Source organism: Camarhynchus parvulus, chromosome 8 (genome assembly GCF_901933205.1).
Source record: "Camarhynchus parvulus chromosome 8, STF_HiC, whole genome shotgun sequence".
Taxonomy (NCBI): Eukaryota; Metazoa; Chordata; class Aves; order Passeriformes; family Thraupidae; genus Camarhynchus; species Camarhynchus parvulus.
Window position 1 is genome coordinate 25,983,955 of NC_044578.1, and position 24,639 is coordinate 26,008,593.

General features: G+C 39.6%; 1 protein-coding gene across 3 annotated transcripts in view; it reads left to right on the plus strand.

Moving 5' to 3' along the window:
• Positions 1 to 24,639, plus strand: part of RABGAP1L (RAB GTPase activating protein 1 like) — a 226,037-nt gene that overhangs the window by 140,179 nt on the left and 61,219 nt on the right. For all 3 annotated transcript variants that reach the window (XM_030953933.1, XM_030953935.1, XM_030953934.1), the window contains 2 exons: positions 774 to 917; positions 13,095 to 13,136. In XM_030953933.1, the coding sequence (XP_030809793.1) occupies positions 774 to 917; positions 13,095 to 13,136 (186 nt within the window). The remainder of the gene's footprint in view (positions 1 to 773; positions 918 to 13,094; positions 13,137 to 24,639) is intronic.

The following is a 24,639-nucleotide window of genomic DNA, read 5'->3' on the forward strand; positions in this document are numbered from 1 at the left end:
TGCTTGCTGAAGTCAACTCTCACAGATAACCACAGTACCTCTGTGGGATATACTGAAACCAAACAAAACACACTATTGCTAATTTAATGGTATTTTTTCAATTGTCAAATTGTGCATATTTCATACTTGATGGAGTGGAATTGCATACTAATTAATGTGACACTTGAGCATATGGGCTTCTCAATATTTACTTATGTCCACAAAGATTTTTGTTAACAAACAAAACAGATTGTATTAACAATTATACTCTTAACAAAGATACTTTATTAAGTGACCATGTCATCACTGTTCAGTAGGATTTTCAGTGCTTATTTTGTGTTGTTTTATGTGCTCCTAGTTAGAGAAATGGTCTGCTGCAGTTGTGTGCTCTGTTGCTTTCATGCTCTGCAAAGTGATCTGGTTCCTGCAGCCACTGTTTTTGTGGCAGAAGCATTTATAGCAAGACACAGCAAAGGAATAACTTTAAAATATACAGCATGACAAAGATTTTACAACTGCTCTGCCTTTCAACTGTTGAAGATTCTGCAATTTCTCAGTATAGTCTCAGTATATTCTTTGATACTGTGATAGAATCCACTGTGGATCTCTTACTAAAAACTGTAACCATGGGCACTGAAATTTATCAAGAAACATCTTCACTGCTCAAAAGAAGCCAGGCTTTCGCTTTGTTGTGTTTTTGGATATTTAGCAACCCTGGTCCTTACTGAAAGTATGGATGAAGAACTCAAATCAATGACTAACACTGAAACATTTATTTTTTACCTTTATTGCAGGAGCAGCTACCAGACTTGCACAGCCATTTCTCAGACCTCAATTTGGAAGCTCACATGTATGCATCCCAGTGGTTTCTCACCCTTTTTACTGCCAAGTTTCCACTCTGCATGGTCTTCCACATCATTGACTTACTACTTTGTGAGGTAAAAAAATATTGAATCAGAAATTCCTTCCTCCACTCCATCAATGTTTCTTCTTGTTTTATTTTGTTTTGTTGAAGTCCTTTACTGCTTGATTATAAAATGTGTGTAGTTATGTTGAAACCATGGTTATATTGAGCAGAGGATGTTCAGTGAAACACTGGTTTGGTTTTAAAATTAGAACTGTGGATTGCCTCATTTTTTTGCTGAGGGGTCTAATCAGGAATATCTGATGCACGCATCTGTTTTTCATTTAGTTTGTTAAATCATTATTTATTTCAAGGAGTCACAAACATGAAAATAAAATATTTGATAATTTTAAATGGTGAAGGCTTCACTAGTAGGAAACACTGTTGACTGTAGTTCATTTTGTTAATTTTTATTGTGAAGTATTTTCTCTGAGAATCTTCAGGCTTGCTGCAGGTGCCTTGGTAGGATTCAGTCCTTGAGACTTTTCTTATTCTGCATATGGGTGCTCAGTTATCATAGCAAGGTAGGGTGGTATTGGCAACGTTTATCTCAGTGTGTCTGAAGCAGTCATGGTGGGAAAGAAGGTGAAAATCCAAGAGAATCCAAGGGGAAAGTAAGAGAGTGCAACATTAGAACATGCTAGGGGAAGGGAAAATTTTCAGTGTTTGTGGAGAGTCATCACACACAGCTAAAGGAGCCTCTTATACTACAGCCAAAAATAAATCAGAAAGAGCAAGAAAATTTATTTCAGGTGAGAAGATACATGCAGGCATCTTGAGAACATGTGGGGCAGTGAGGAGACCGTGTCCTGAGGCACCAGTGTGGGTTATCAGAAAAATTCTCCTCAGAGTCAGGAGTCAACCACTGTCAAGTGACAGGCAGGTCTGAGAATTTGTGGGAGTGGCATTGATTAAAGTCATATTAAAATAAAAATCTATAAAAAGCTGGCCCTCATTGTAGACAGCAAGTCAGTTCTGTAGGTGTAGGAGCCAGGAAGAAGCCATTCCTTGACAGAAAACTGAAGTTGTTTGTCCAGTCAGCCTCTGAAAGGAGTCTTGGGGGAAATCAAAACATATTTTTTTCTGCATTAAATTGTTCCTTACTTTATCTCTGAACAACCAGCATGCTGGTAATTCTGGCAACTGGAAGGAGAAAAAACAGTGGCAGCTGCTAACACTGAAACATATTCTGCAGAAAAAAAATCCCCAGAAAAGCAAGAAGCCTTTGAAGTGAATTGTCTCAAGTTTTTAAAAACAAGCTTCCAGCCTTTTCCTTAATTTGTCATAGATACAGATGAATTTTAAATACTCTTCAAGATCATGACTTGTGCTTTCTCCACATCCTTGTCCTGTCTGTGGTTACAAAATGTTCACATTCTATGCAACTTTTATAGGAAAGAAAAAATTAGGGGAAGAAAACCATTTAAAACCATTGCTGCTAACTAATAATTTTAAGGGAGCCACTCTGGTTGCCTTGAAAATATTTGAATTATGGATGAACAATTTGTGTCTTGGAATGGCTGATGTCTAGAGGTCCCTTCCAACCCCAACCATCCAGTAATTCCATGTCAAGCAAGGATTTTAGTATTGGCTTGGGTTTTTGATTTTTGATTGTGGCTGGAAGAGTGAAATTGATCCTTACAGATACTCAGCTTTCAATCCAGAGAGGAGAAATACCTGGGAAGTGCTGTAATTTCCCAGCTAACCAGGGAGGCACATTTCCTTCCCCTGCCTGCACAGAGGCACAAGCTGAGGATGAACTCCTGGGCAGAAGCAGAACTATGAAAAAGGAGCTGAAGTTATGATGGGAATTAAGTTTTATGGAGGAATTTTTAAAATCTCTTCAAAATGAGTGTCATTGCAGTCAAAGTCTTCTTATCACTCTCACATGAAATATTGCTTCAGAGCAGTTTGATTAGCACAGATTTGGGATTGGCCATAGCTTCTGTGTGACTGAGTTATTTTATTCTGTTGTCTTCTAGCCCATTTTTTTATTATTTTTTTTTTAAGTTGTAACCAGGCTGTTGAAAATGTGAATAAACTCTTCAAATTACTTCAGTTTCCAGTGATCTTAGAATATTACCTGAGTAGTTCTGGGGCAGAATCTGTCACCCATCCCAATGTAGAAATGAAATATTTTAGAATTTTTTTCTTCCCTGTGACAGAAGCTTGGGGAGAATTTTGGGCTTCAGGCAGGTACACCACTACAGTCCCTGGTACATCTTATAAGGCTCAGCTGCTTGTAATAAAAACACAAACCTATTGATCCAGGGGAAAGTTTTAATGTGATTACAGCAAACTGTGTGGGTTTGGAGCCTGGAGATCTTTCTACCAGGCTCCTTTTAGCTGCCTGTTGCAGCTGTTTCATTTGTCTTTTCCCCTTTGCTATTTCTGTTTGCATTGAAGAACATTTTTGTTGATGAAAAGCAGAGTTGTATTTGGATTTGTCAGTCTTATCTGTCAATATGACATGATGTTATTGAACACTTCTCGAGCCTGCTCTGTTGTGCTGTCTCTTTTTGTTCTATTTTAAATTATTTATTTAAAGTCATGCTCAGAAATAGCAATTCATCTAGGTAAAGCTCTTGTCACTCAGAGCTGTCCTCAGTGCAACAGCTGCACCTCGACTGTGCTACAGAATATCAAACAGTTGACATTTCACTTCATTTTGTGTTTTAAACTATTCAATTTAAAATTAAAATGTTTACTTTAAAAACACTAAGTAAATGAACTTCAGTAGGCATTTAGACAAGAAAAACAACCCAAAGCAGTTGGCAGATAATCTGTAAGCATTTTCAAAATTGTCATGATTTTTTTTTTCTGCCTAAAAAAGAAATTTCTTTAACCTTTTGTGATGTATACAGTTCTGCCAAAACTAAAGGAGGTGCAGAGCTCAAGCTGTCATTCCATTATTAGCTGAGAATTTTGAAACACTATAGGTAACCTCCATTTTAGGTTGATCTGGCTATTTTTGTGTGCATTTTTGGGGAATATAAAATACTTAAGGACAGTACTTCTCTCCTTTTAGGCAAAATGCAAAAACCTCTCCTGCGTGCTGCCCTTCCTGGGCTGGCAGAGACAGTTGTTTATTTTAGTGTTATAATTGCATAATTTGACTATGTAATTTGACTGGATACAAAGGGATGCAGCTGATTATCAGTTTTGGGTATGAAATTATTTAATGTTTACTAATCTAGCTAATGGCAAAAAGGGAAAGTGCCTTTCACAGGACCACAGAGCACAGTGCAAGAAGGGGGAATTGAAAGCTAGGATGCCATCACTCCTTGGCCTTTATTTATCAACTTTCAGAATATTGGGTAAAATACCTTTTATAATTGATTTTGAGAAATTTTCTGTTACAATGAAGGCTGATAGGTGTCTTTAAAAATCATGTAAAATGTGAACACCGCGGTGCTGCTAAATGAGCACTCACTGATAGTTAAACCTGGCACCACATTGTGGAGATTTGCTTATTTGGGAGCACTCCTTCCTAATGAAACATTGAAAATCAGAGCAGAATCACAAGTATTGATGCTGAGGAGTTGATTTCTGTCTTGTGTGTGTCTTGCTGGGGATGGATGTGCCAGGAGACGCCGTCTGGTAGTGCTCAGTGGCCGAGGAGGAGGGACCATCACAGCCTGCTATTTTTTATCTGTCACTGTCACAGTCTTCTGTGATGCCTTCAACAGAGCTGAGAAAGAACAGATGAACATTGCAATTTATTAAACTTCCTCAGGAATTGAGTTAAGAACAAACCCACTTCCTCTGTAAATCTGCACTGAGATGAAATGGGAATTAAAGAGAAGACACTGCACAGTTGTTTAGCTTTTGTGGATCTATAGGAGAAGAAAAATTGAACTTTTTAAACTTACTGGTATTGCCATGCTGTCTACATTTGTTAACCCTTCCAGTTATGAATATTATAAGAAATCATACAAAACACAAGAAAGGACTTGCTAGAAATAAAATCTCTTATGGTAATAGCATATTAAAAGCTGGGCTTAAATTCTAAGTAGGCACAGATCTGTGCTGGAGTTGTCTGTGTTATTTCAGTACCATTTCCCAGAGTGAGGTAAATGCCATACATTTTAGTTGGAAAAGGCCAGGAGCCGTCTGTTTGTGTTCCTTTTAGGAATACAGACAAATAAATGTTGGCATTTAGGCTGTGTCCTTCCTCCTGCCCAATCCCTTTGCATCAGGCCTGCTGGAGAGCTGAGTCTTGCTGAAGTCCTTATCAGCCACTGCTGGTCCATGTAAAGAGACTGGAAAGGATTTCTTTCCCAGACTGCTATAATTAGCTTTTAATTAATTTAGAAGAAGGAGAATAGGTTTTCTCAGACTCCAGATGGATGGCTGGAATTTGAATGTGGATGTCCCGTGGTAATGCTGGCTTGCTGCACTCAAGGATCTGTTGACACGTCAACCATCATGATAATTTTTGTTGTAGAAGTGGGAGGTCTTCAATGGAGATAAGCTCAGGTTTACTAGACCCAGATGTTTGGCTTTTATATTGTTAGATGAGTTATTAAATCCAAAGGAAAAGTAATTTTAGCCTAATTCATGTGATGATCTACAGCTGTAATCCACTGTGGGGGCTTTTCAGCACTAGAACAGACATTAACATAAAAAGAAAGAAAGAAAGGTGTAGGATTTGATTGTGTGTGTGCTGCATGAGGAACTTCTTAAAGCTTTTGGATGTGTGTGTGTGTGTGTTAAAAACATTCTGATGATAATGATAAACAATTTTAAGTTCTTTTCAAAGTGAAAGCTACAGGTAGTTAAGGTGTTTGCATGTAAAATTCAGTCAAAAGCTGAAATGCTGGAGGTGTGTAATACCATGTTCTGTATTGCCATGGGGACTGGGGACACAAATTGTTCTAAGAGAATTTATAATAATTCCGCCTTAGACCAAGGAGGAAGAGTGTTTTAATAGAGAGTGGAATCTGAGAGGTTCTAGGAGAGGGTTTGGCATAACCCTTGACTCAAGATGTCCAGCTGTTCCTTTGAGCATCCATAATTTATGTATCTTCCAGTCATGGTGCTGCTTGTTCATTCCCAAAATAACAAGGCTGATGATGAACACTCAGCATGAGCAAAGGAAAAACAGTCTCCCAAGAGTCTGCACTCCAAGATATAACGTATGAGAACAGAAGGTACCTTTTGGGTGATGTTGATAAATTTTGTGGTCCTAAATGTTAAGGCTGCTTCTTAGAAATATTCTAAGATCTGGGTGAAAATGATGAGTGGCTGGTTTGAATGACTTTGTTTGGGTCTTAGAGGGGTGACACATCTAATGCCATGTTCACACTGTGGCTCTGGATTACTCTCCCCATTGCTCATGAAATATTTTAGCCACCTGCTAGTTGATGTTCACTTGGTTGTTTTTTCTAGGAATACAGTAAATTTCCATAATGCTTACTTAACACTAGTGCCATCTGCTGTATTGGAATAGCAGCATATCCTAAACAGTCTTGGCAAGCTTCAAAAACACTTTAGAAATAACTGAAGGAAAGTATCATAAATGAGAAAGTGATATTCCATGAGCAAATCCAGGAAGCTGAGCTAATTTGGGAAGTGTTTTTAAAGAAGAGGCTAGTGCAGTCTGCCTGTGCTGGAGCACTTTCTGTTGCTTTGTGCTTGGAATCTGAGGCTGTTGTGGATTTTCTGAATATGTAAAATCAAAATGTGAACTTTGCATTTGACTCATCATTGGAAAGGAAAGATCAGTGTCTGGGTTCAAAGAGCCAGGGCTGTGTCATGGCAGGGAAAGGGAGAGGATGAGGAATAACACTGGGAGGAAGATCAGAGGGAGTGCAGGGGACCAGATATTCATTTACTGTGGGCATGGATTTTTATTTGTGATGTGTGAGCACAGGTAGGGGGGAACAAGGCACAGCTCTCTGTCAAGAGATGTCCTTGTCTGCTCTCATGAAAACTGGGATCTGGAAGATTCCTCTTCCTTGAGCACATCTTCCCTGTTTCCATCCCAGAGCTGGAGGACCTGTGTTAGATAAAGAGATGAGACCTCTTCTTCTCTCCTTGTGTGTGATAACACCCTTGGTACCCAGAGGGGATTGAGGCCCCCTTCTCTGTCCCTGTATTAATCAGTTTTGGAAAAAGGGACAGAAATGTCTAAAACCCCTGCAATTTGAAGCTTTACAAACCAGGAAAGCAGAGTTAGTGTCTGACTTGATTGACAAACTCTGCTAGCCCATAAGCAGTCACTGGTGAATTGGGAATGTATCACTGCAAAATACCTCATACAAGGGAGCAGTTTGATATGTGGAAAAGACTTCAAAGTCTGTGGCTGTAAATTTTTATTCTTTGCAAACAGTCACAGAAGGTGGAGACGAAAAAAATGTTAATCTCACAGCAGCTTCTACCTTCACTCAGCCATAGCAACATCTCAGCAGCAAATGACATGAAAACCACCCAAAACATGCAAATGTTCACTCCTAAATCCCATTTATTTATATTGAAAGCAAACAACCAAACAAATTTTCATGTGAAATCATACTAATACAGGTTCATGGTTGCCTGATATTTATTGTGCGCTGTTTCATGCTGCAGAATAGAGAAAAGTGACACAAATCAATACAGAATCCCCTGGCCCTGTTTTTGCCATCTCCCTGGTACCTACTTCTCTAATAGTTCAATTATCTGGTTTTAATTGGCTGTGTGTGTTTTTCATGGAATCACAGATCAGAGGGAGATTTCTGGGTTTTCTCCTTCCCTGTGTGGCAGAATCTCAGGCTGTGTATGTATATGGAGTCACTTGGGGAAGCCCAGTCTGAGAACTCCACTGTACTCACACATCAGCAGTGAGATCTCTTTGTAATTTGCTTTTTGTTTGATCTTCTCCTGTACTAAGAAAGCTGTATCTGTTGTTTACACAAAACCTGCTAATTCGTGTTGTGCCTTATTTGAACAAGAGTTTTAACCTTTTTTTTCCTTGAGTCATCTTGTCATTGAGCTAGAATAAATGTACAAGCTACACAAACAGCCTAAAAGATGTTAATTAACGTGCATGCCCCTGCAGAGCATGTTCCAAGGCTGCCCTGCTTACAAAGGGAACTTTGAGCTTCAGACCATATATTCATCTTGTCAACAAAACAAAGATGTTTGTGACATTCCTAAAGTTTACTGTGTGTTCTCAACATATTAGAGTTGCCAAGTAATTGTTTTGCTGGAACCCATCCAAAACATAAATAGAATTTTAATTCTCCTTTAGAGTCTGTAACCCCAATTACCCTCTGCAGCTCCCTTGAAAGACTGTGCAAGTGAACACATAATTATGAAACACTTTGGAATTATGAAGCAATGTCAAGTTAACTTCAGTTGAATAGCTAGTGTCCCTTTAAAGAAAGGAAAATTCAGTTATTAGAAAGCTGGAAGAGGTTCATGTCATGTGGGGCTTGAGACTTCTCAGCCCTTAAGGAGGTGCTTATTTACTCTTATATCTGGTTTTTTTACCTGGTGCTGAGCTTTAATTTTATCAATACCTTCACTGTTTCCTTTTACATGTCATGGGGAAAAAAACACAGATAAGCACATTGATGAATTAAATTTCCCTTTTTTTTTAAAGATATTCACTTCCTTTTGTTGGTGAAGATGGTGTCAAGGGTATTACTGGTAACCAGAGGAACGTCTGTCAGGGGGTCTGGGTTGGAGAGATGAGCAAAGGAAAAACAGTTTCCCAAGGGTCTGCTAATATTGAATAGAGCCTGTCTTCTCTTGAAGCTTCTATCACTAAACAGAAACTTTAAAACAGGAGAGAAATTCTAAAGTAATCCCCAGTGCAAATGTTGTCCAGATAGACACAACTAAATTGGTTATCCTCACTCAGCTCTGTGCTTGGCTGTTGAATTTTACTCATAGCAGATATTGGTTTGCTACCCCTTGACTTCCTTTTTTGTGGCCTCTGGGCAGATTTGCTGGGTCAGATGAATAAATCTGTCCCTCCTCCCTTCAGCAGGAAGCCACAGGCAGCCTTTCTGTCACAGAGGTCTCACTGAACGCAAACTGGGACCCACAGAATAGCATCTTTACCAGTCTCAGTTTGTTCTTTGTTCCCAGCCTAATTTTCAGGCCTTTTCAAAAGTCATCTTGTTTCAGAGCACAGAGGGACTCAAAGGGAGGACTCTTTAAAGAGGCTTCTATCTGCAGGAGGAATCTTGGCTTTGGAGGGAGTTAAGAACTGGGAAAACCTCTCACTAGACTAGAGTTAGCATCTTTACATTTCCATTTACTTTCAGCCAGTCTGAATTTTAGTGCACATGAGTAATTTCATTTTTCATGAGGCTCTCTCAAGCCTCATGAGAGAGTTTCACTGGTTTGCCCACGAGAACATTTCCTCCAGTGGTGGTTGGAAATTATAGGGGTTTTGACATATAGTTCAAAGAAGCAGATATTTCTATGAAGCACAATCTTTATGAATTAAATGGGGACTTCCTTGATGGTGGGTGCTCATCCCAGTACCAGTTGGTATGAAGGGCTCTTCTGCTAAATGATGCTCTTTCTGCTGGAGTAAGTGTGTCTGTAAAGCAGAGGATGGTCAGTGTGGCAGTCAGCAGGAGCTGTAAGGGGACTGAAATATGGTACAAACTCCAACTTCCCTTCCCTTCCCTTCCCTCTTTCATTTCTCTGACTTGGGTTTGGTCCTTCTCCAAAATTCCTGAGTTTCATGAGCTCTCTTAAAGTTCTCAAGGCCTCTCCACAAGCTTCAGAGGGTCCTTAAATAACACCTGGTTCTGTGACAGGACTGGATGACAAGCCCCTCACCATTCCTGTGCTCTTACAAGTTCTTGTTTATAAGTGTATAATTTTAGTCTTGGCAGTTCTTTGTTAAAAATAGTGTTAAGGTAATTATGAACAACTGTCATATATGCAAATCTTGGAAATCTCAAGATAAAATCTGCATGGTATTATAGTGTTGTGGTTTGAAAGAGGCAGTGAATGTTCTGGACACAGAACAAAAAAAACCCAAAAAAAACAAAACAAAAAAACCCCAAACCAACCAAACAAAAACACAACAAACAAACCCACGCCCAAAAAAACCCCCAAAACAATCAAAAACAAAACAAAAAATAACCACCCCAGATATGAGATATAAACCATTCCCAAGACATACAGCATTTATTTCAAAATGCCTAGTTGAGCATATGACCTTTGGTTTTAAAAAGTAATTATCAAAAGCTCATTTCATATGGGCTCCCTTCTCTTTCCCCCTCATGGATGATTTGTATGGACTTCCATGTTTCCATTATCAAGCTGCTGGAGGGATATTGCTACCAATGATTTATATGTCTGGTGCACTTTGGTATTTTTGGTCTTTCTTCTAAAATAGCTGAAGAAGCTTAAGCTGAAGCTTATAAATCACTGTGGGGCAAATTAAGTAAGGTTTTAAATAAGAGATTGTGACAAAATGAGCTGAGCCTTCTTTTTCATAATCATCTTCATTAAACTTGGCTGTGGGAGAAGAGTCTTGCATGAGTTAGGACTAATAACTGCAGCAGGCAGATCAGTGGTTATCCAGTGTGCTGTTCAAACGTGGGGTGAGGTTTTTACTGGTTTGAAATCTGGAACATCCAGCTCCAGTCCACCCAGCTGTTGGCTGAACTGGCCCTGCAAGTCCCCAGTGGGCAGCAGGAAACTGCAGCAATTGCTGCCTCAGCTGAAAATGCTCCATTGATTCAGGACTTCCCTCTGTCTAGGAGGGAAGAGGAGGCTGCAGGTGTTTTTCTGGTGCTGAGAGTGGCAGAATGCTGCTCAGGATAGTTGGATTGGGGATATTTGAAGTCCTTTCATGTTCTGATTTTAGGGTGCTTGAGCCTTGATCAAGTTACCTCAAATAACAGGAGCAGGTCTGTGAGCTGCCCCTTGCCTGGTGGGGCTTGCAAAAGAGTTGGAGATTCTCAAGGTCTATTCTGCTGCAACTGCTGTCCATGTGAGGAGTGATGGTGTAAGAGGAGTACCAGGAGAGAGTTTATTCATTTGAATTCAGAATCAGCATTAGTTTCAGGCAGATCAGAAAAAAATGTTTAGAAAATAAATGAGAATTAGTGTGCATGTCTTTATGGTTGTGCCAGAAAGTACACAGAGCACTGATTCCTCAGTAGTCCTGATGCCTTGAGACGTCTGACCTAGAACAGAGACTGGACAGAGTTAAAGAATTAAGCAGAGATTTATTAAAAGGCCTCAATGGATCCACCTTGAGCACAAGAGCCCAGCCAGGGCTGCACCCAAGGTGAACCAAAATGGTCACAAAAATGGACAACTGGTCACAGGGTCTCTCAGTTTGATAAGTAATGCTTCATTTGCAGAACTTTTTAATTAATTGTCCAATTACAGCTTTAGCCCATGCAGTCTCACCTTGTCTTGTTTTTCTCTCTCCAGCCCACGGTGTTTGTGCTCTTGGGCCTGAGATTTGGATCATTTGTCCTTGGTCCCCAGCTGGAGCAGGAATTGTTTTGTCTCCCTGCTCTGTGCACAGAGCTCACCATCCCCTCATGTGAAGCCCAGGCCCACACACTAAAGCAGCACAGAATCTGAAAAATATAAAAGCTCAAACCTGAGGCATCAGTCCAACTATTAGATGCAGTACTCATATCATAACAAAATCTGATCAGTTTGCTAAGAATAAAATGCAGTGCTTGTGATAGCTTGTTGATATTCCTTTCACCTACAGAGAGTGTGTTTGTCAGTCCTCTCTGCTAGGAAGTAAAAGTTGTGAATGTCATGAGTGTGTGGAATTAACTCTTGACTTCACATTAATATTTGAAATAAACCTCAAAGTACTGTGAACTTCCTTTACTACTGCTGGAGCTCTGCTGTTATCAATGTCATGACTGAAAGTCACAACTGGACTTCTGTTTTTCTACATTTCTCAATTAAAAAGAAGCACTTACAGCCAAACAACTTGAAATAATTGTTATCCCAATTGGAAGAAGGGTTTCCTAGTGATGAAGCAAGATTCAGTCCTGCTGCAATTGTGACCTCTAGTGGGAAAAAACAGTTTGTTATCAATGGTAATGCAGTGAATTGCAAATTCAGTGTTGCAATATTCATTATGTCTGATGTTGCAGCATTTCCAGGACTCATTAATGGTACAGTCCCTGCAAGGCACCATACTATCTACATTAAAAATACAATTTATTCTCAAGAAAGCTCCTGTAAAGTCCCAGCATGTTTTTATAAAAGCTAATTTTTATAGAAACATGGTCTCAGGCTTTCAGAAAGAGGATTGGAAACACATTCAATTGCAGAAGCAGAAATTGCTTGGAGAACATTTCCTTGTCACAAGTCTTGGTTGTTATCCCACAACAATAAAATATAATTGCAGTATTACTTGTGTGCAAATCTGTTGAGATGTTTCTAGACACCATCTCTGGGAGCTATTGTTAGAAAAGATTTATCGTGCCATTAAACAAGGCAAGAAGATTTGGAAAATACAATTCAGGAAAACAGTCTGAACATGAAGTACATGGCACAGCAAACAAGGACTGCATATGGTATTTTTCATGTTTGGATGAAGAGAAAGTTGTTTATAATCTTAAATTATCAACATGTGTAGGCTGCAGAGTTTCTTTAATCTTCAAATAAATGCCTATTGTCCCTGTATTTCTCACTGAATGCATTTCTCTACATTTGTATTTCCAGCTTTTGCAAACCAGCAAGCAACTACTGGATACAGACAACAGCTTGTTTAGCTTTGAAATAGTTTTGACTTTTGGCTAAACACAGTAAAAAAGGTCTCCTGTGTACTTGTGGGGTTGTCTTTGTTATATTTTCGGGGTTTTTTTCAGTTTGATTATGCAAGATTGTACCTGATAAATCATTGCTAAGCTTGGTTACTTCACAAAAATCTACCACCTGGAATATGATTATTATTATTATTACTAATATTATGCATTTTGCTGATGCCCTGCTGATGCCAATATCCTGCACTGCAACAGAGGGAGGGACAGCCTGTCACATCCACAGTACCTGAGTCACTCACTGAAGTTTCCCAAAGCCCCAAAGAGCTGAGATCTTCCCCCAGAGTGGGAGTTTGGAAACTGCCTTGGGGCTTCAGTGAGGAACTTCCACATATAGCAGGAAAAGGGAAGTGTTCCCTAGGGACTTAAATTGAGTTTTGATGCCACAAAATGATAAGTATGAAGAGAGGTTTGTATGCTGGGACTGATTGAACTCTCTTTCTTCTTCTTTTCAGGGTATGAACATAATCTTCCATGTGGCTTTGGCTCTTTTAAAGGTAAGTAATTTTTAAAAAATTATTTTGTTTTACTAGACTAAAATACTGATTATCTTAATATCATGTCTAAAGGAACAATAATAGTGGGACCTCTGGAGAAGGGAATGAAGGAGAAATATTCATTTGGGTAGAGGTGTATTTGTGATAGATATGTTTTTATTAAATTTAATAATATCATAAAGCTTGTGGAACAAGGGATGCAGTCTAAAGATTTAAATATCTCATGTAATTACTGTGAAGAAAACAATTCAGATTCATTTCACAGCATACCTGTTTTGTGTCTGGGTTCTTTTGTATAAAACATAATTGGCTGGTATCAAATGTATTTGTGATACTGAGAGAGGAACAGAAATCTGTAATATGGGGAACTTCTGTGTTACCGTCATATTTTCTGAAAAGTCCTCTTTGCCCAGGATTCTTCTCCTGGGAAGCTGAGAGGCCTCGGAGAAAAAGGAAAACAATATTATCTCATTTGCTTCTCCTGTGTTTTGCTGCTTTGGAATGTGGTTTGGAGATGGTTTATCCAACAGGTGGTTGTTTGATTGGTTCCGTGTGAATTGTTTTAATTTAATGACCAATCATGGTCAGGCTGTGTTGGACTCTGGAGAGAGTCACGAGATTCATTATCATTCTTTGTAGCCTTCTGTAAGTATCCTTTCTCTATTCTTTAGTATAGTTTTAGTACAGTATTCTTTGATATGATATAATATCACAAAATAATACATTAGCCTTCTAAGAACATGGAGTCAGATTGATTCCTTCCTGCCACGAGGGACCCCAGAAAATACCACACTTCAGTCTTTGGCATGGACACAAAATCTGCCTAAACAAATAAACCCATAGGTAAAGCACTGGGTGCAGTGAGATGAGCTCAGAGTTATCTTACACTGACCTCCATGAGTTGGCTCTGGTTCAAATCCAGCCCACATGCAAGCACACAGGATGGAATTTGAAATTTGACAGGGTAGAACAACCTGTCAGTCCTTACACACCCACCCCATAATGGGGATACAGACTGGAACCACTGCACTCTTGCTGCTCCTCCAGTGGGATTTCCTTGTCATTTTCCTAGAAAGAGCAAACAGCTGCTGATTGAGTTACTCAGCAATGAGTAATTCTCTGAGATTCAGCTTCTATGGCACAAAATCCTGTGGCAGAAGTGCTCCACACCAGGATTATGCATCCATGTGCTGCTGTGAATAGAGCAATTTGAAATTTTCGAACGTGTATATTTTGCACAGACACATGGCATCTCCTGAGGTGGGAGGGACCAAAGGATCACTGTCCAACTTGAGGGCAGGTGAATTCAGGGAGGTGCTGCGGTGTGGGCAGGAGATAGTGCATATCCTTATGGGGAGGAAATGTCCAAAATAACCTGTGTTTTACACAGCTAATGTGGAAAATGGGGTTGTGACTCTCTACCTGAGTGCATATATTTAATGAAGACTATAAACGGGAAATTGGTTTTTGCAGCTTCACCTTCCAGGGAAGTGCTCCTACACAAATTGAAATTTGTAAAAAGGAGGAAGGGAAATGCATACTCTTTTCTTCCTGTTTCATGTTTTATTTGCAGCTGTGGGGGCTTGTTAATATTCCACTTTTCCAGGCCAGTATGAATATTGGGAAATCTGGTAGGTTATGGCATGCTAGTGAGAGGAATAGTGGATTTGTCTTTACAAACAAGCTGTGGGGCTGCTGGTAGATAAAACTGAGAGATAAAAGAAACAATGGGAAGGATTCCACTGATTGATGAATGGAAAAAGATATTTGTTTTTACAAATAAACTTTACGTTTGCTGACAAATGAAATTAGACATTGAAAGATGAAAGAAACAATAGAGAAAACTAAATTCCATAAGAATTAAAAATTAAAAGGGAGGGTTGTAGATTAGAGGGGAATCTTTCATATCAGGCTTATCGGGGAGTCTGTACCTCTCAAGTCCCTCAGCCAATGGGGAAGGAGAGAAGGGAAATGTGGCCAGGAAATTGGGATAAGAAGGAGGCTGTGTCCTCCAAAAATTTGAGAGATCCCAGGGGAATGCCCCATGGCCTCTCCCTTTATTCCAATAAAGTTACAGGACTCCTCTGTCTCCTTTTTGGACATAAACCTCTGGTGTTTGTGCATTAATTTTCCTAACACTAGTGAGGAAGGGAAAGGAAGAACCCAGCGCACAGCCAGCAGGTTTACTGCAGGAACAGGTTCTGGGAAGAGGCAGAGGTGCCAACTTAGGGATCTCAAAGCTAAAGAAGAAAAGGAAGAAAACTTGCACAGAGCTGCTGATGGCTGACAGGCTTTTCAGGGAAGGAGAGCTGAGTTCAATTTAATTATGAAGGATGGCTTTGGGACCACCTGTGTTACATTTCCTGCTGCTGTGAGAGGGAAGGGTTGAACCAAGGTTAGCAACAGAACAAGTGTTTAGAAAATACAACTTTGGAAATAATTCATGGGTGTCATACAGCAAATAAGGTGTTTTTTTCCTGCTGAGCAATTAGCCCAATTTAACCACAAGTGTTCTGTCTTCATTTTATATATACCTCATGACATGCTGCTTTTCCAGTTGAATGTTTCTATTTGGATATTCCAGAGGAAAATTGTAGCATTCACATTCTCTGAAAAATCCCTTCACCCAGGGTTTTTTTCCTGGGAAGCTGAGAAGCCTCATAGAAAAGGGAAAGAATTCTTATCTCATTTGCTTCTCCTGTGTTGTGCTCACATGTGGAATGTGTTTGGAGGTTGTTTACCCACAGGTGATTGTTTCATTGGATTCTGGTGTGAGTTGTTTTCACTCTTTGGCCAATCAGGGCCAAGCTGTGTCAGGACTCTGGAAAGAGTCACGAGTTTTCATTATTATCTTTTTAGCACTGTGTAAATACCCTTTCTATATTCATTCTTCAGTATAGTTTAGTATAACATTCTATAGTATAATAATAAATTAACCTTCTAAGAACATAAAGTCAAATTCATCATTCCTTCCTTCATTGGGGCACCCCACAAATACAATAGAAAATTCAATAATTTAATTTGTCACTCTTATTTATAACTATTTTCTGAGTTAAAGAGTTGGGTTTAATTCTGCTTGTGGCAGTGATAGTAGTTCTTCTTGCATGTGTATGCTGTTGCTGTCTGCTCTAGCAGTAACAGACACTAAATAAATATTAAAGAAGGTTTTATGTGAGAAAGTATTTCTATAGTGCAGCCAAACAAAGAAAATTGAGGTAAGAAAGATAAGATTCTAAGTCAGAAACACTCACCTAAGAGCACAGTTCCACAGTGGCATGGAGATGGAGCTGGTGCTTGCATAAAATTGAATTAGCATTCTAATTTGCTTTCAGCAAGAATTGCTCTTCTGTTAGGGAAGAAGATAGTTGACAATGAAGTAATTTTTGTCCTATTCAAATGTGTTCATAATCTCTCCTAATCATTAGGAGCAAAGAGGTTTACAGTGCTGTTCTTTTCAAGTTATAGAACCTGAATATGCTACAGAAAAACTGCTTTAAAAACTGTGTTTCACAGCTCTTGTCTGCTCTGATTCTGGAGTGAATAAAAACAGCCCCTAAGGATTTGTTCTTTATTAAAACAGAGCAATTATTCTCTCGTCCACAATCTCTTGGATTATTTTAAATTTGGATAAGGGAATCCTTCATCAGTGGAATACTGGAGCTGTTACTGTGTAAATGCCACTTTTCCTTGCCTCTAGTGAGGTGTGTGCATCCAAATCCCTCACTAAACAGCAGTGGAAGAGAAGCTTTTATCTGGAACTCTCCTGAGCACCCAGGGCTGTCTCTCACAGGGAGTGCTGTTAGTTTGGAAATAACAGTGCTACTTCTGTGACCAATTGCCTGAGACATTTTGGTGCAGTCATCCTCAGAAAAGAAACATTTGAGACACACAGGAATCATTCCTCTTCCCTTCTCCCACACCCTGAGTATGCTTGCAGCAATGAACAGCTAGGGGATTAAAGCTCTTTAGCTGTGAAAGCCAAGTTTGGGCATTAATCTGATTTCTTATGAAAGGCAAACACGGAGTTCTGTTCTGTAGCACCCAAATGTTGTGCTGCGCAGCCTGCTCGGGTCCCCAGCTGGTGGCACTGTCTCACACTGGGAGTCACTGACTTGCAGCATGTAGGGACTGCATCTGAATTACCCTTCAGGATCCTCAGCTGCTGGAAATCCTGACTCCTCACCTCTCATTTTCTGAGCAGTGGAAAATGCAGTGAAGCACTGGCATGTGGAGAGAACCCAGTGTGGAAAAAGACAGCATAAAAATCTGTGGTTTAAAACAACAAACAGCATTGATATTTTCATTTTTTAAATCCCAATTGAGATGATTAATGAGAATGACAGAGGAAAATATACCCTTCCAGTGCCAGCACACTTCCTAATCCCATATGTCATCAGCTAGTTTGTTTCCTTGCTGGAAATTTAAAAAGCATTAAAATCCTCACATGTGCTAAGAAAAAGAAATAAATTGTAAACTTCCTTTCTTATTTTAGTATTTCATAGAATGTCCTGAGCTGGAGGGGACCCCCAAGAACCATCAAAGTCCAGCCCCGCTCCTGTCCCTGCCCAGACACCCCAACAATCCCACCCTGTGCATCCCTGGGAGCGTTGTCCAAACCCTCCTGGAGCTCTGGCAGCCTTGGGGCTGTGCCCATTCCCTGGGGAGCCTGGGCAGTGCCCAGCACCCTCTGGGGAAGAACCTTTCCCTGAGCTCCAACCTAAACTTCCCCTGACCCAGCTGCAAGCATTCCCTTGCATTCTATCACTGGTCACCAGAGGGATTTCACTGATTAATTCTTAAATCTTGTTTATCATCTTAGAACTTGGCAAAACTAGCTAAAGGCAAACTTTGTTTTGGGATTAGCAAACTGAGGCAAGAATTGAACAAGGCAAGAAGATTTGGAAAATATAATTCAGGAAAAAAATTCATGATTGTGCAGAATTCAGGCTCTAGATTCACTACTGTTGTGGCTGTTAATTCCTGAAAAGGCAGGGAAGGGCACGTGGTCACTGGAAACATAAGAATGAACCAGAGGCTTAAAAACAGGTGCATGTCCAAACCTTTCATTTTTAGAGTTCATCTCCTCATCCTCCTTAAGTGTGTGATCCACAACACTTAAGCTCAGTTTTGCTTATTGAGTTTTAATCTGTGTGACTGTTAAAAAATGTGTTGCTTAATGCTAGAGGAAAGCCGTAGTTCTGATCAGGGAGGTTTATAATACTGAAAAGAAAATGGGTGGAAAAGAGTGAGAAATGTTTTTGTTACTCCTTGTGTTTTCCAGCCAGTGCTTTGTTATCTTACAGAGATTTACTCTGGTCCCTATATCTTAAACCCAGTACTTTTCTAAATCATTCCTTGAATTCAGGTCAAGGTGAGCAGCATTTCTAATGGGCCTTGTGAGTTCTGACACTCACTCCTCCTCTCTGCATGTGATGGGAGCTATCTGAGTGTTACACAAACAGGAGAGTTGTGTTTCTTGGTTATTTCTGCTGGCACCTTTCAGTCTCAAAGCCCTTTGTGTCAGTCAGTGTCCCAGACATCAGGGAGCACTATCCCAGTTACAATGGCAGGGATGGCAGAGATAGATTCTAAAAGAAAATGTGTCAAAATTACCTTGGATAAGGAGGGTTATTTATTACCTTTATTTCATTCTGTATCTGGACTGAAAAGACCTCCTGGGCTGAAGAACTGCTTCTGTGCTCTGTTGTGCCATTATGTGGCACAGCATCTGTTTCAGAACCTGCACCAGCAGCTTTCAGAATGCTGCTGGAAGGCCGTTTCTCTTAGTCCTGATGAGATTTATTACTGATGGTTTTACCCTCAGCTACTCTTACATCAGCATTGTCCTTCAAACTAAACAGTTCCCTTCCAGCACCACTCCCACTTGCTTTTGTCACCTTGAAGTGTTGATAGATCCCATTCACATTGTTTATTAAATAACCCAGTGCTCTCAGTGTGGTTGAACTCCTGCATCACCTCCAGAGGTGACTGGATCTTTAACAGAGATCACATCATGTTGTATTTTCTTATTTCTAAAGAATTTTGCTCTGATAACTCTGAGGACTGTGTTGTGCTCTTATGTTTGTGTGAAATGTTATTCCTGACTAACCAGAGGGTTCCACAAATACTTTGTCCCTGCCTTAGAAAGGAATTTGTATAAGACCAAAAATTCTGAATAAAATTGTGTTGTACATCTGTATACATTTACATTTCAATTCTTAAGGTACATTTATCAATGGTAGGTTTTCTTTTTTCACTTTGTCTTCCTTGGCCAGACATCTGACCTAACCCCTCTCAGATTTTACCCAGATCGGTTCTCTCCTGAATTACCACTTGCACCAGAACCTTCAAATCAGATCTGAACTTTTTTTTCTGTATTAAAGGCACACTTTAAAAATTTCTCCTTGTGAGAAGTGGAGGTAGTCAGGTCCTGCTGATCATGGGAAAGTTCCACCCATTCCCCCAGGGATGTGTGGCTGCCTTTCAGTGGAAACTGAAATGACCAGTGTGACATCCCTTGGGATTGTGCCTCCCTTTATCATCTGCTCCTGAAATTATCACTTGCCACAATCTAGCCTGGGGCATTAATGTTTCAAAAGTAGCGTTGTCTTTTAAGGAAATGAAAAAGGAAAAACAGAAGAGGTTCCAGTCATCACAGACAGTAAGGAAATCAGTTTTATCCCTTATATGAAAGCAAGCAATATAAGAAAAAGTTTGAGTGACCAACTTCTTCCATATCTTACAGAAATTCTGTGTAATCTTATTGGGTAAACCTCTGAAGGCAGTGAAGATGCACAGGTGCTTGTTTTAAGTAAAACTTGCATATTGCCAATGCAGATAATTCAGAAATGTCAATTGCCTTTGAGTCAGGAATGAAATTATGGTCATTACTGTAATTTTTGGAGAGGTACCAGATGAAAAGTGCACTAAGACTATAGGTAATGTGACTTAGGCCTTGTGTTGAAGAGTTTTGATTCTTGGTCTGTTCTTTCTTTGCATTTGCAATGGCTCAAGGAGCCTGAACTGATTTTTAAGTCAGCTTTAGGCCAGGAGTTGACAAAGTGACAAGCAGGACTCCCTTTCCAGCCAGAACTGGGTTTGATTCTAGGTGAGCTGGTTTAGTCCGCTGTTTAATTGCATTACATTTTCAAAAGGCTCTTCTCAAGGAAAAAATCAGAAATGTCCACATTAGAATCTAAGGCAAAATAGATGTCCTTTATTTTTATAGCCCCTTTTTTATATCTTCTTCATGTAACTGATGCCAGGGAAGAGCTGACACCTGAGGAAGTGAAGAGGATCCTGACTCTTTGGAGCTAGAGATCAGAACCATCTGTTCTCCTTTAAGGCCTTCTGCATTGAGCAGAGCACAAGAAATTCAGGCTTTAAGAGGCTCTCAAATTACTGGTTTTGTATTTCTAGTTTCTAAATCAAAGGTTTCCTTAGATTTTAAGCTTTGCTGGGCTAAATAATTCTTCCCACAGACCTACTCCCTCTACCCCAAAAACCTGTCCTGGGTGACTTGTTGGAGATGATCTTTTTAGAAAGGGTTAATCTGTGCCTGAAAGTGTCCAGAATCATTCAACTTCCAGACCACTGATTTTCCAGCCTTAATATAACAAGTTTTCTATTTTTAGAAGTCCACATTTATTTCTGTGTTGAAAATCCATCCTGTGCTGATTAGTTACTCTCTCTGCCCATTTGATCTCCTCCTCACACCTAAAATCAGTTCTATTCCTCTTAGGTGAATGTTCACCCTAAGTTTTGAATTTTGAGGTGGAGACATACTCCCTTTTCAAAAGGAGGATTGACAGCAGAGAAAAGAACATAAAATTTGAATTTCTTTAGCAGCACTGAACCCTGATTTAGGTAATAATGACTCCTATTATATCATGTTGTTGGTAATTTCTGGATGTTGGAAAGTGAAGATGGTGTTTTCAGAAGGTTACATACAGTTCTGACTGAAACCATTATTTTTATTATAATTATTATAAATAATGATTAAATATATTCTATATATAGATATTATAATTATTTTATTATGTTTAATATAATTTAAATATAGTGTGTCTATCTCATGTACCTAGAAAATCTTAATCATTCTTTGGGAAAATGTTTTGTCCAAGTATGTAATCGAAGTGAATGAAAACATACAAATCATCATTCCGCACCAGCCTTGTACTGGCTTGTCTACCCCAGTGTCTCATTGCCAGCAGCAGATATGTGGGAAAGACTTCTAAGAATTTTCTTTTGCCTCTGGCACTTTATGTCTTGAAAACTCTGAGAAAAAAGTGGTGTCTCATGTTTAATAATTCTGCATGGATTGTTATTTTGTGGCTTTTTTTTGTTGGCTTTTTGAACACATGTAAGTGAGTAGCCCAGAGATTTTCTCAGTTTAATGATTATTTTGTTTGCTTTGGACCCTGTGACTCTCATGTGAGGTTCCTGTGTCAGCAGGCACTTTGGACACTTGGTATCTCTTCACTTTCCCCACTAAACTCAGGACTTTCTAAGTCAGCAATTTCTGTTTTCCAGGCTTAATAATCACAGTCTGTTCTTATGTCCTCCTTTGGAGCTTTCTGATTCTCTCTAAATATTTCTCCATCTCTGTTATCCCTTTTTTGAAATGGGAGGATCAGCACAGTGAATGATACCAGAGAAGGATCCCACATGAAGTTACTGAAGAGTAATGGTGTTCTCTGGTTAGATCTCTGCTCTTTCCCTGTTAGCTCCCAGCATTTGATGCATTTTGTTGACCTCCACTGTGCACTGATCTGATATTTTCATAGGACTCTCCTCAGTGAGTCCCAAGATCCATTTCTGAGTAGCAATTGTCTATCATTTATGTGGAAAATTGATGCTGTTCTCCATATGCATCAATTTAGATTTATCTGCATTGATGTTCCTTGGCTGTTCTACTGCCCAGTCACTCAGTCTTTTATGGCCCTTCTGCAGTTCTTTATTGTAACCCCTGTCTTTAAACCCTGAATAATTCAGGAGATCTGCAGTCATCCAATCCTTCACCCTCTTCCCAAGCTGTTCAAGAACCAAGCAGCATGGATCCCTGCTGGAACCTGCTGTGGAAACCTGTTGGTTTCATGTGTTCTCTCTGTATATAATAATCAAGATGTAGCCTTTGCTAAATCCAGATTACACAGCTGTAATTAGCCCTGAAGAACACAAAACACAAAGTGATTTCTGATAAGAGGTAAATTCTTACTGTGGCCATGATGTCATTCATGTGGATTTTCAGAGCTGTTCTGGTGCTGAATGTCTTATCCTTCGACAGGAGTTGACTAATGTCACTGTCATGTTTTCTGAAAAATCCCTTTGCCAGGATTTCTTCTCCTGGGAAGCTGAGAAGTCTCAGAAAAAAATGATCTTGTTTGCTTCTCCTGTGTTTTGCTGCTTTAGAATGTGGTTGGAGATTGTTTCTCCAACGTGTGAATTGTTTTAATTTAATGATCAATCACAGCCAGCTGTGTCAGGACTCTGGAAGGAGTCGCACAAGTTTTTCATTAGTAACTTGTTAAGCTTTCTGTCTGTATCCTTTCTCTATTCTTTAGTATAGTAGAATAGAATAGAATAGAATAGAATAGAATAGAATAGAATAGAATAGAATAGAATAGAATAGAATAGAATAGAATAGAATAGAATAGAATAGAATAGCCTTCCAAGAACATGGAGTCAGATTCATCAATTCCTCCTTCATCCTGGGGACCCTGAAAATACCACAGACTTCAAATATAACCTTTTCTTTTTTCTTCCCATCTTAGTCTATTTAGCTTTTCAAAATCAGTCATTTTTGCCACTAAAATACAAAGATTTAATATTTTAAAATACAGAGATTTATAAAGGACTGCCCATCAAGATCCTTGGTAGGTTGGCACAGAATATAAATAATTTCAAGTAATATTCTGTATGGTTTTGTTTACCATGAGACTATTTTGGCATTAATTTCTTCTGAGTTCAGTGGCCTCAGCTGTGTGAGTCTGAGCAGCTCTGAACTGCATCAGAGCTGTGTGAGTGAGCAGGCATTTCATGGATAGGGAAGCCAGAAACAGAATTTACCTGCACTTACAGACCAGACAGTCCATGAGATGGAAGTCAAAGCACAAGTAATGTGTGTTTATCCTCAGACATCTTACTTACTGCCTTAGTTATTACCTTTTGGGCCATTTTTAGGTTTTCAATTCACTTCAGTCAGGCCCTTCTGAAGAATTTGGGACAGTAATCCAATGGCATACATGATGGAAAAATCACAGTTCCTGGTTAGATGTGGATAAAAATAAGATATAGCTTTCAGTGAGGATCTGGAAATAAATAAGAATGTTAGGAAATGTAAAAATCTGAATGATGGTTCACTGTTACACTCTGTGAAAGGAGTTGCTGAAAAACATGGAACAATGGATTTCAGCTGATAAAATTAATTAAGGAGATTTTTTGGTCAAGCCTTGGAAGTTTTTGTATTTCAAACCTCTTCTTAAGAAAAATCCAGGCCTGATGTAGAAAATATAATGATGGTAGTAGACTACATCTCTTGAGAAAGTAATCCTGCAGGTAGTTTTCTTCATTCCTGAAGATTTATACCTCATTTATAACCTGAATTCATCTCGTTTTCCGCTCTAACTATGGGATCCCATTACAATTTTTTTGACTTCCAGACTTTATTTAATCATCAGTTAATTCCATTTTTCGTAGGCCCAGACCTTAACCAAAATGAGCCAAACCTGAATTTCTATCAAAGCTATTAGCTGATTAAAGTCTGACTTACACAATTAAGAATTAAAGGCTTTTGACACTGCTGGTGCTCTGAATTCCCCATCCTATTGGGGTCACTGGTGGCTCTGTGCCTGGTCAGTTCTATAATTCTTCCCAGCACTTCCAGTGCTCTTACTTCTTCCTTTTTAATATTTTAAGCAAGGTTTTCATTCATATAGAGCAGCAGAACCTGGTGTTTCTAGAATATCACACTGACCAGCGTGTGTTTAACATAGAATCAGAAATAGGCAAAGCTGCCTCCTTTCCTCTATACCCTTTCCCTGTTTCTGGTGTGTAACCTGTGCTGGGTTTGGCACCTGTGTGCAGTCACAGTCTCTGGAACTGTGTGTGGATGGAGCCTGGAAAAAATGGGAGAGTTCCCATTCTGCCCAGAGCCTTAAACTGGAATGAAATGTGTGTTGGTTGTGGCTTCTGTGCACAAGGCCCTCAGTGAACACCTGCATCTCAGCCTGGCAGAGCTGCAGCAGCCTTTGCAGATTTTCACCTGCAGAGCACTGGTTTGTAATCTGGGGGGATTTGAATCAACTGGCAGAGCACCATCTGTGCTGCCAGCCTGTTCAGTGCTGCACATCTGCAGGGCCTTCAGCTGAGTCAATCCTGTATCATCAGCCTTGAGGCCCCATATGCATCTTCTGGTGCCTTGGACTGACTTCTGCTTTAATGCTTTTCCCAACTCCTTCATGTGTCACCTCAAGCCAACAACTTCAAGCATCACTCTCTATCA